General features: G+C 36.9%; 1 protein-coding gene and 1 pseudogene across 1 annotated transcript; both read left to right on the forward strand.

Moving 5' to 3' along the window:
• Positions 1 to 218: 218 nt before the first annotated feature.
• On the forward strand, positions 219 to 4,474 carry LOC149577620 (uncharacterized). The gene is made up of 2 exons (XM_089824708.1): positions 219 to 3,637; positions 3,801 to 4,474. The coding sequence occupies exons 1-2, from the start codon at positions 676 to 678 to the stop codon at positions 4,175 to 4,177; spliced, it is 3,339 nt and encodes a 1,112-aa protein (XP_089680834.1). The 5' UTR covers positions 219 to 675; the 3' UTR covers positions 4,178 to 4,474.
• Positions 4,475 to 9,966: 5,492 nt separating this feature from the next.
• LOC149577621 (uncharacterized) lies at positions 9,967 to 11,094 on the forward strand (annotated as a pseudogene).
• Positions 11,095 to 11,585: the final 491 nt, after the last annotated feature.

The raw sequence follows: 11,585 nt of genomic DNA on the forward strand, positions 1-11,585 counted from the left end.
CTGAGGGGGGCGGAGGCCAATGTCTAGTAACATACGGCGCAGATAGAATACGGCAGTCGGAATGATCAGACTGCGCCTGCTGACTGCCCTGACGTTTGTACTTGCGCCGAGGATGGAGTGCCAGGATGGAGGGGCCCGGCCGGTGCAAATATGTTGCACCGTAGCCGGTGCCCATCCGGGCAGTCTATCCTCCTGCCTGGTTAGCCGTTGCCGGTGCCTCGAATGTTCAGTGGATTTCACAAGCTTTAGTGTGAACATGGGGAAGGGAGCCTGAGAGTTTTCCAAGAAAACGACCAAACACGAGAGTGTTCTTCGAGGTTTCCACTTTTGTGCAAACCATGCTTTCAATATCTCATCCACTCCACCAAATCTTCACAACGCGGAGACCGCAGTGGGAAACGGAACGAGGAATTAATTACGACAGTCAAAGAAGGGTCAGGCTTTTTGTTCGCTCTGTGGGAGTGGACGATTGTTTCGCCGAACTTTTTAGGCATTAATTGCGACAGTCAAAGACGGGTCAGGCTTTTTGTTCGCTCTGTGGGAGTGGGCAAATGTTTGGCCGAATGTTTTTAAAAGGGCATCTTTTCGAGAGATGTTCAACTTCTACAACGCGTTGAGTTTTTAGGTGCGCCCGAACTCCCTGCGGTTCAGTTGGAACGGCCGAGGATTTTCAAAATGAGCTCACTAACATTTGCAGCAATACACTTTGCGGTTATCTTACTTGCATTCGAGGCACACTGCTCTGAAGCACTTAACAGTGATGGAGCTGTTCTACTCTCTCTTCTTAATAACTTCAATGCACCTTCCCACATTTTCAGCAGCTGGAACTCCTCCAACAAACATCCCTGCAGCTGGAATGGAGTCACCTGCCATCCAGATCATACGGTGAGTACTCTTAACCTAACTCAAGTCAATATCTCTGGAACGCTCTCTTCAGCTATCTGTGATTTACACAATATAAAAGAACTGCATTTGGGCTCAAACAATCTCTCTGGTACCATTCCTCCCGAGCTAGGAAACTGTACGCAGCTGGAGTTATTAGATCTCTCGGAAAATAATTTCCATGGGCAAATCCCTGTCCAACTGGGTAGCCTCAAAAGGCTCAGTTATTTGTCGATCTATGACAACTTCCTTAGCGGAAGCATTCCCCTGTCTATTTTTGGGCTTCCATTGCTGCAAGTGATTTACTTGAATGACAACAATTTGAGCGGAGAGATCCCTTTAAATGTTGGGAATCTGACTCAGCTGGTCGAATTATGGTTGGGAGGAAATTCGCTAGTAGGGAAGATACCTTCATCTATTGCCAATTGTAGGAATCTAGTAAAGCTTTATCTGTACAACAATCAGCTGGTTGGAGAATTACCAGATACCCTGGGCCGGCTTTCAAAACTAGAATTCCTGTATGTTACTAACAATAAGCTCAATGGCCGAATCCCCAAAGCACTTGGTAACTGCACAAATCTCGTCCAACTTGAATTGTCCAACAACTCTTTCACGGGAGGAATACCTTGGGAGTTAGCCAACTGTAGCAACCTGGCCATGTTATCAGCCACCCAAAATCAGCTCGGAGGAATCATACCTTCATCGCTTGGTTCACTACAACAGCTCTCTCAACTTTATTTGAATAAAAATTTCTTGTCTGGAAGCATACCTGGAGAACTTGGGAATTGCACTCTTTTGGAAGACTTGAGGTTGCATAGTAATAAACTTGAGGGCTTCATTCCTTCCCAGTTAGGTCGACTGAAGCATTTGCAAATATTGTTCTTGTTTGAGAATTCAGTACAAGGTCCCATCCCTCCGCAACTTTTCGAAGCAAAGCGCTTACAGAATCTGTCTATGTACAACAACAGTCTCACAGGAAGCATATCTCCAAAGATATGCAATCTCAGAAGGTTACAACAACTATTTTTGCAATATAACCAGCTATCAGGTCCAATACCTGCAAGATTGGGCGCCAAGAACAATTTCACAGAAATTGATCTGACGGGTAACCGGTTCACAGGGACAGTACCTCCAGCTCTTTGTTCCTCAGGGCAATTGGAGATTCTAGTCATGGGATACAATCAGTTGGAAGGGAGCGTTCCTTCAGAGATTTGTAAATGCAGAAGCTTGAGGCGATTGAGACTGAGCCACAACCATCTAACTGGTGTTCTTCCCTCAGATTTTCTTGGTTCCAATTCAGTTATTTATTACCTAGACATGGGCAGCAATGAGTTGCAGGGGAGCATACCATCGAGCCTTGGGCAGTGCAAAAATCTCAGCAATTTGGATCTCTCCATGAATGAATTGAATCACACCATTCCTCCAGAATTGGGACAGCTTTCAAAGCTACAGCGACTGAATCTTTCCTCCAACAGACTGACTGGTCCAGTCCCTCAGGAGTTCGGTAAATTATCTCTCCTGTTTTCTCTTGACATCAGTTTTAACTCACTGAATGGTTCTCTACCAAAGCAGCTAGGGCGGCTAGAGAAATTGGAGCATCTGGTTTTGCAAGGAAACAATCTTGGTGGAAGAATTCCTGATTGGTTGTCCAGCTTGACACAAATGAGGGAACTAAATCTGGGGCAGAACCAATTCCAAGGTGAAATTCCCTCATCACTTGGACAATTACAGGAGCTAAACACATATTTAAACTTAGGTCATAACAGGTTGAGTGGAGCTATTCCAGCGTCCCTGGGAAATCTAAATAAACTAATGAACTTGGATTTGTCATCCAACAATCTCTCTGGCAGCATTCCATCTGCATTTGACGGTCTGCTGTCCCTTGTTGCGGTAAACATCTCCAATAATCATCTCAGCGGATGCATATCCAAGTCATGGTTGAAGTTATGGAATTCATCCTCAAGCTCATTCAATGGCAATCCGGGGTTGTGTGCAGCAGAGAATGGCAGCAGTTTATGCAACTGCTGGGGCACCATTCCTCTCCCACACAAGCAAAGAAAGCATCTCAGCATAGTTTATACAGTCTTCATTATCATCGGATCAGTTGTGTTTACTTGTTTGCTAGTAGTTGTCATTTTATATCTATGCAGATATTTATGCCCCAAAACCAGGTCCTCATCCGGAGCTGCCATAGAATTGCCCTCAAAACTATACCAATATTTGCAGGCCACGGAATATCTAAGTGAAAAATATATAATAGGGAAAGGGGGCAGAGGAATTGTTTACAGAGTGCATTTGCCTTCCGGTCAGCAGTTCGCCCTGAAGACAATACAATTAACGCCTGAAAAGAAAGAGGAGGCCAGCATGAGAAGGGAGGTCCAAACTGCTGGAAGAATCCGTCACAGAAATCTGGTTAAACTGTTAGATTTCTGGCAAGTGAACGATCGCGGATATATCCTCTATGAATTCATGGCCAGTGGGAGTTTGAATGATGTATTGCATGAGATGAATCCCCGTCCAGTTATAGGATGGGATATTCGCTACAAGATTGCCATTGGAACCGCCCATGGTCTCTCATACCTTCATCACAGCTGCAATCCGGCGATTATACACAGAGATATTAAGCCCGGCAATATACTGCTGGATTCAGATATGGAACCCCACATTTCTGATTTCGGGATTGCCCAACTCATGGACAGATCCTTCCCTGCTGATTCTTTCTCTGTTTTGGGTACCCTTGGCTACATTGCCCCTGGTAAGAGCATTACTAGGTTAATTTTTGTTGTGATCTTTTAAATTTGTTTCTCTTTTTTTTTTTTGGCTTGAATTTTATTTTTCATGTAATCTTTTTCACTTTTCGCTGTTTTTTTAAACCTTTTTTTGTTTTTGGGTTTGGATTTCATTGGCTTTTGCTGCAGAACGTGGGCACACAACCAGAGTGACGGAGAAGATGGACGTCTACAGCTATGGTGTGGTGTTGTTGGAATTAGTAACGAGGAAAAGGGCATTGGATCCGAGCTTTGCAGAGGGAATGGACATTGTCAGTTGGGTGAAATCATGCAATGAAGGGCTACATTTGGTGATTGATGAAGGGCTGAGAGATGAATACATAGGATCAGACATAGAAGAAGAGATTGTGGGCACCATTAGAGTGGCATTGAAATGCACAGAGAGTAATCCGAATGAGAGGCCAAGTATGAAACACGTGGTAGACATGTTAAGAGACATTAGGCCCATCGAACCTTGGGATGTCAGGAAGGACAAACGTTTTACAAACGGCTCTTACAGAGGGTGAAGCTGTTCACAGAAATTTCAAACATGGATGTTGCAGACTTTTGCGCGGAAGCTGATATGTGAATTGGCGTGTGCCAACGTTTGATGAATTGTTGCCATGTTATCTGCGCTCCGGTATAAAATGTACTACCACAACCCTTTTCCAGATGCTAAAAAGAATCTGTTTAAATACAGAATGTTATGTTTCAATTCAAACTTTCATTCCTTGATTTATGCGCATTGTTAAAGAATGTAAAATAGGTATGTTGTACAATCTTTGTGCATAGATTCTATGATTATATTTCTCTTTATTTTTCTATATCCAACCTAAATATATCGCAGAATTTTTAATGAGACAATACAAAATGTTGTGGTATTTATTTTTCTATATCTAACCTAACTATATCATAGGATTTTTATAAGACAATACAAAATGTTATGTGGTATTTATTAACATGTGTTTTTATGTAGAGATTGAGTCATGTTTATTATTCATAATTTTAAAATTATTATAAAGAATATAGGAAATTCAATATTTTTAGTGGTTCAATAGTTTAATACAAATTATTATTTATTGACAAAGAACTTAAGATTTGCAGTAAAAAATTGATGTTAATTACAATAGACTTTGGAATATGTCTATCTTATCTGTCATAAAATATTTCACCATAGAACTAGATATAACAAGTGTATACAAAGTATTGATAAATATTTCAAACAAAGATCAAGAGAAATTACAATAAAAATTTGATGTTAATTACCATAGACTTTGGAATATGTCCATCTTATGTGTCATAAAATATTTCACCATAGAGCTAGATATAACAAGTGTAAACAAAGTATGAATAATTATTTCAAACAAATATCAAGAAAAATTACAATAATGATATTATATAAGATTGGATTTTAGAACTAAAAATTAAGACTTGTCACTAATAAAATTGATTATTAGAAACAATGTATAAGAAATTGAATTATTTAAATGAATAACTTATACTACTTAGAAGTAGAAAATATTATTTTTCATCATTATGATAATGATACTTGACATCATCATTTGTGCTCCATGATACTATGTTTAACATGATTAATATCCATACTTATTGTATTTGAATCTCGTTTAAAATATACTATCTAGACATGATAAATGTTATACCATTTCCCCACCAAAATGTGTAGGCTTTAATTAAAAGAGAGTATTGTATATCACACATATTTCTAAATCTATTGGATGTACCACCATAAAGAGGATACGTAAAACTTTGACTCTCTCTTATATCCCTAAGTCTTAACCATTTTCCTCATATTGCATGGTATATCCTTATGAATATTTCAAGTCACGATCATGCGATTGCCTTTCATCGCTTAGTTGCTCCAGTTTATGTCTTAATCATCAGATGTGTCGTGAAGGTGCGATACAGTTAAATCCACAGCTAGTGCAGTTTCATGGTTGTTAATGCCAGCATCCAGTTTGATGTTACGAAGGTGTGGAAGTAGTTAGTTGCATGGTCGTAGGTCAAGTTTTTCCTTAAGAAAACCTCAGAGGACCCACGAGTTTTTGCAACTGTCAGATCTTGTTAGATTGATGGCTGGTGTATTCGCATTTTCTAAAGATGTGTGATGTTTAGCTAAAGCAGGAAAGCAAGCGCTCGCCACATAGACTTGTGGGACTGGATATAGTATGTGGGCTTTAAAATGGAGGTGAGTCAGAGCAGTCGTTAGTTTGGTGGTGTCAGATTGGTTGAAGGTGCTGACTATGCCAAGGGTTTTTCTAGTTTTATGACGATTGTTAGATCTCAATGGATCAACGATCATCACTTCCCTGGATTCTAAAGATGCACAAAGTTTAGCCAATGCGAGAATACAAGAAGTGGACACGTGTCTAGGTGGGTCGGATCCTCACGAGACCCTTAGTCACAACGTTGCATAGTTAAAACATTATTCATATTTGGCAGCCACGAAAGAGCAAAAAAGGTAGAAATTCAGGCATCACAACATTGCAGGAAAAATAAATATTAGATATAGCAAAGAAGGTAGTTTTATGATGTTGCAGGGTTGCAATAGTCAAGGGGTTAAAATGTTTTCAAGCTGCGAAGCAACAATTGGGCATGAGTTGTAGTAGTTGCGGTTTTGTAGGACTAAACATCCAAATAAGAAAATAGGCTACAAAGTCATGAATAGAGACAAAGGCTCAAGACAAAATACTACTTGAAGATAGGATGATTTGGTGATAAGCTTCAATGATATGAGGCCAAGTGGTGAGGTTGACCATTCAAATGATGACACAGCTAACTTGGCATGGTCGCAAACACACTATTAAGCAATGCTTTAATGGCGAACATGTCCTTGATCGTTTGAACCCACTTTTTGAGTGTTCTCCATGCTTTACGAATGTGATTTTTTCTTTCTACCACTTTGGTTTATCTACCTACCCAATTAGGGCAGTTGTAGATGCCATTTTTTACTTTTCAAGGTTAAATGTGCACACAAGGATCAACTTTCCTGCATATGGATGTGCACTCGATCCAATCTTCCCAGATCTGTAATGATTGTTCTCTGTAGTAGTAGAAGGTGGTTGCGTAAATTGGCTTTCAATAGAAGTTTTCCCAGTTATGCTTGAGCTATAAAAGCAAGTTTTGTAACCCTTCCAAGGGTCGGTCTTTCTCTGATTCTATAGTAGTTGTATTATATGCTCTGCTTCTGTAATTTCCTTTTGCCTTTGAATGAATGTAATTCCTCTGTTGTGCCTCATTCTTCCATTAATACATGTGCAAAAAACCTTCTTGCCTTTTGTTAATATATTGCCTACATTTTTCAATCGTATGACCGTATCTATCTGGCCTTGAATTATATAGAGTGAAGTTCCTTCCTTATAGCATTTCATTAGTCTCTGATCTACATGTGATTGTTGAGTTAAACGAGGTTTGAATTTGTGTACTTTGAAATTATATTGATGAATGATGCATCTCTAGGCAGGGATAAGACTGAACATACTATTTGGTGTATCACCCCCCTCTAGATTAGAATAGGTAGTTTTCTTTTATGCATTCTTTCTCCCTTTTCCTTTCAAGAAATAGTTAGATGTGCCCTAATAGTAAGGAAGCTGACCTTCTCTAGAGGCTCAATCTCTAATCGCAAAGTCCCACACTTAGGAGATTGTTTCTATGATAAACGAGATTTCCTTTAGGTTGAAACTTTAAGCAAGGGTGCAAACTTTCGTGTCAACAATACCTTTTTCCATTTTAGACCTTTGAGTTTTGTATTTTCTTTTTAGAATGGTTTGGAGCTAGCTCATTGTATCCTACAAGTTCATTTCTAGCTAAAGTTGCTATGGATTATAAATATATGCAAAATCACAACTTGTACTTTGCATAGAGTTTGTTAAAAAAAACTAGTTTGACAAAAAATGTATTGTAACATTTTTACACTATATTTAAACATGAGAAAGAAGAAAAATATGATTAAGATGAATCTATTGCATATAGTCTTTGAAACACTTTTATTTATTTTCATATGTTTTTGCTTAATCATTCTCTACACGATTATCAAAATCTTTTTCCTTCTTAACATAGTTTTGTCATTAGTTTTGATATTCATCTTGCACATTAATATAATGTGATTTGAAAATACACATTAATATTATATTTGAATAAAAAACTGTAAAAATACACAAGATCTCTAAATAAAACTTCAAATTTTTATTGCTTTTTAAATTCATAAAACTATATGATAATTAAATTACATAAATATGTAACACTTTAATTACAATTATCAATTAAAATTTAGCATGAACATAAACTAGAGGCAATGAGATCTTATTAGTTCCTGCAAAAGACAGGATACTATTGTATCTATTGAGTTCCTCTTTCAATTAATTTAACCAATCATATTACAATATTTAAAATCATAAATACAATAAATATAATAATTATTTTATTTTTTAAAAAAATATGTTTATATAAATTCCTTTTATCTTTATTCTTATTTGTCTATAGTATTTTTGGCAGAGATGAAATTTAATTTTCCCAAACAAAAAATAATAAAAAATTAAGCATAATGTAAGCTCGTTAATACTTTAGGCTTTGTCACAGGGTATGCAAACTTTATGAGACAAACAGTTATTTAGGATAAAAGATAAGTCACTAAGTATTGAACTTGAGTTCATATAATATATGATTGAACAATAATACTTTAATAATTTATTATTATTATTTTATTTGGTAGCTTTCCTCTTCTCTAATGATTGGGATTGTTTTTAATATTAATGTTGTATCTATCTTTCACTACACACTTTGTAAATTTAGAATATTTTTATGATTAAATTTTATTAAATCAATATTTCATTAAGTTTAAAAAATAATTAATTAATTTTTTTCATTTTTACATTAGTTTTAAGTGAAAATGAATTAGTAAAAAATTATAATTAAAATTTATGTTATTTTTATGAAGTTCATCAATTTTCTTTAAATTCTAATTCTTATTTTTAAATAAAAATTATTACCAATTAGATTTATTAAATCTTATATGAACAATAAAAGATTTCTATTTTATGAAATTTCTTTTTTAATTTTTTATTATTTATTTATATCTAAAGCAACCTTTTTCAAATTTCTTTCTTTTAGATAAGTGTTTAGAAAATTTAATCTTATTACATGTTAGAATTTTCTTAGTTCAACTATATCTTTTCTAATTTTATAAATTATAAATTATAATTAATAAATTTAATAATATATTGATATATTTACTTATTACATATATTTCTTCCATTTTAACTCTCTCATTATATATATTAAATTAATCTAAAAAGAAAATTAAATGTTCATATAAATGATATATATTAAAATGTAACATGACAAAATGTACAAGTATTGGGTCTTGGTAAATTAACGATGAGGGGTGGTAATTAACTACGATAGGCATGGGTTCAAAAAATGAGAATTTGTACACCTTTTACTATGATCTATAAAATTGATTTAAACTTTAGTTATAAGTGCTTAACTAAGTAAAGAAGATGTCATTAAAAATTTAGACAATTTTATTATCATTACAATAAATTTTGAAAAGTCCAAAATTAGAGTGTACTAGTAGTGAATCCTCTCCCCTATATATATATATATCTCCTTTTCTTTTTGTATAATGACTCTTGTTTATCATACAATTTAATTGGCTTAATAGCCACGACACCACCACATACAACGTAAATGATCAAAGGTAGCATGCACTAGGAAAACGGTAAGTATATGTGAGTAATGTGAATGTGAAGACAAGACAGCGTCTACCCAGCCGACCGACCGAATTCGCCTGTTTATTGATTTTATAATTAATTTAAAAATTGCATTACCATGCTTTTCCTTTTTTATTTAATTAAAAAATTCAATATAAGTAATCCAATCAGCTAGTTAGCCACTGGCTGATGACAATGCATTTTTAGTGTGAACGCTTCCCCACGCGCAGCAGGAGTTAAAAAGTGTCTTAGTGGACGACGAAACACTGAATTCTTCTTGGACTTTTCCAATTTTGTCAAATGACAACCATTCCACCATAGTCTTCCAAATGGAGACGACAGTGAAAGGGAGCACCTGGTTTCTTCCACAATATATCATTAAATACTGTGCCGCTATCAAAGACTAGCTAGGATTCTTCATCCTTTCTGTGAGAGTGGATGGTTGCTGCGCGCAATTAGAAGGCCGTATTTGAAAAAGGATTAAAATTATTATCTTTTTCCGGAGAGTTTCTACTCTTACAGATTGAGTTTTTAAATAGGCCTATACTCCATTTGCATTTCAATTGGAACGGCCGACGATTTCCGAAATGAGCTCACTAGCATTTGCGGCAATACACTTCGCGGTTATCTTCCTTGCATTGGAGGGGCACTGCTCTGAAGCACTTAACAGTGATGGAGCCGTTCTACTCTATCTTCTCAGAGACTTCAATGCACCTGCCCACATTTTCAGCAGCTGGAACTCCTCCAACAGACACCCCTGCGACTGGAATGGAATCACCTGCCATCTAGACAACACTGTGCGTTCACTTGATCTTTCTGAAAGCCAAGTCTCTGGAACTCTGTCTTCTGTTGTCTGCGAGTTACCCAATTTGAAAGAAGTGCAATTGGGCTCAAACAATCTGTCTGGTACCATTCCTCCCGAGTTGGGAAACTGTACGCAGTTAGAGTCATTAGATCTCTCGAAAAATAATTTCAGTGGCCAAATCCCTGTCCAATTGGGTAGCCTCAAAAGGCTCAGTTAGTTGTCGATCTATGACAATTTCCTCAGCGGAACCATTCCCCTGTCTATTTTTGGGCTTCCCCTGCTGCAAGTGATTTACTTCAATGACAACAATTTGAACGGAGAGATCCCTTTAAATGTTGGGAATCTGACTGAACTGGTCGAGTTGTGGTTGGGAGGAAATTCTCTAGCAGGGAAGATACCTTCATCTATTTCCAATTGTAGGAATCTAGCAAAGCTTTATCTGTACAACAATCGGCTGGTTGGAAAATTGCCAGAGACCCTGAGCCGGCTTTCAAAGTTACAATATTTGTACGTTACTTCCGATAAGCTTCATGGCCAAATCCAAAAAACACTTGGCAACTGCACAAATCTCGTCCAACTTGAATTGTCCAACAACTCTCTCAGTGGAGGAATGCCGAGGGAGTTGGGCAATTGTAGCAGCCTGGCCGTGTTATCATCCACCCAAAATCAGCTCACAGGGAGCATACCCTCCTCACTTGGTTCACTGCAACAGCTCTCCCAACTTTATTTGAATCAAAACTACTTGTCCGGAAACATACCTCGAGAGCTTGGGAATTGCAGTCTTTTGGAAGACTTGAGGTTGCATAGAAACAAACTTGGGGGATTCATTCCTCCCGAGTTGGGTCGACTGAGGCGCTTACAAAAATTGTTCGTATCGTATAATTCATTGTATGGCCCAATTCCTCCCTAGCTTTTCAAAGGCCAGGAGCTTGCGGGAACTGTATCTTCGGTACAACCGTCTGAGTGGAATCATTCCGCCGGAGATTGTTCGATGTCAGAGCTTGAGGAATCTGAGTTTGGCTCACAACAATCTAAGTGGCATTATTCCTTGGTGATTTCACCTTCTAAAAGTTGGGACACAACTTATTTGTGTTGGGCTAATTTGCAGCTTAAATCACGATCAGAATATTTGTCCACCGGAAGATTAGGATTTGGGGTTTCTTAGCTTAGCTATCTCAAGCAGGACCTTTCTTCAAATGTACACCTTCCTTCAAATTTAAATCTTTTTGCAATGTTCTATAATGTTAAAAAGTCTCTCTAGAGCAAACGGTTGCTATGAATGCTACACTAAGCAAGCACTATTGTATTATCTTTTACACGAAGCAAGTCTTAAATGATTGTATTAGTATATTTTTATACTCCGTATTTATATTTTTTAATAAATTGTTAAAATTATTTATT

The sequence above is a fragment of the Cupressus sempervirens genome, chromosome 1, assembly GCF_028749045.1.
Source record: "Cupressus sempervirens isolate cs-2001-9-10 chromosome 1, ASM2874904v1, whole genome shotgun sequence".
NCBI classification, from domain to species: Eukaryota; Viridiplantae; Streptophyta; class Pinopsida; order Cupressales; family Cupressaceae; genus Cupressus; species Cupressus sempervirens.

Coding starts and splice junctions, on each gene's coding strand:
- LOC149577620 (XM_089824708.1), top strand. CDS start 676: ATGAGCTCACTAACATTTGCAGCAATACACTTTGCGGTTATCTTACTT. Junction 3,638..3,800: donor CCTTGGCTACATTGCCCCTG/GTAAGAGCATTA, acceptor CTTTTGCTGCAG/AACGTGGGCACACAACCAGA.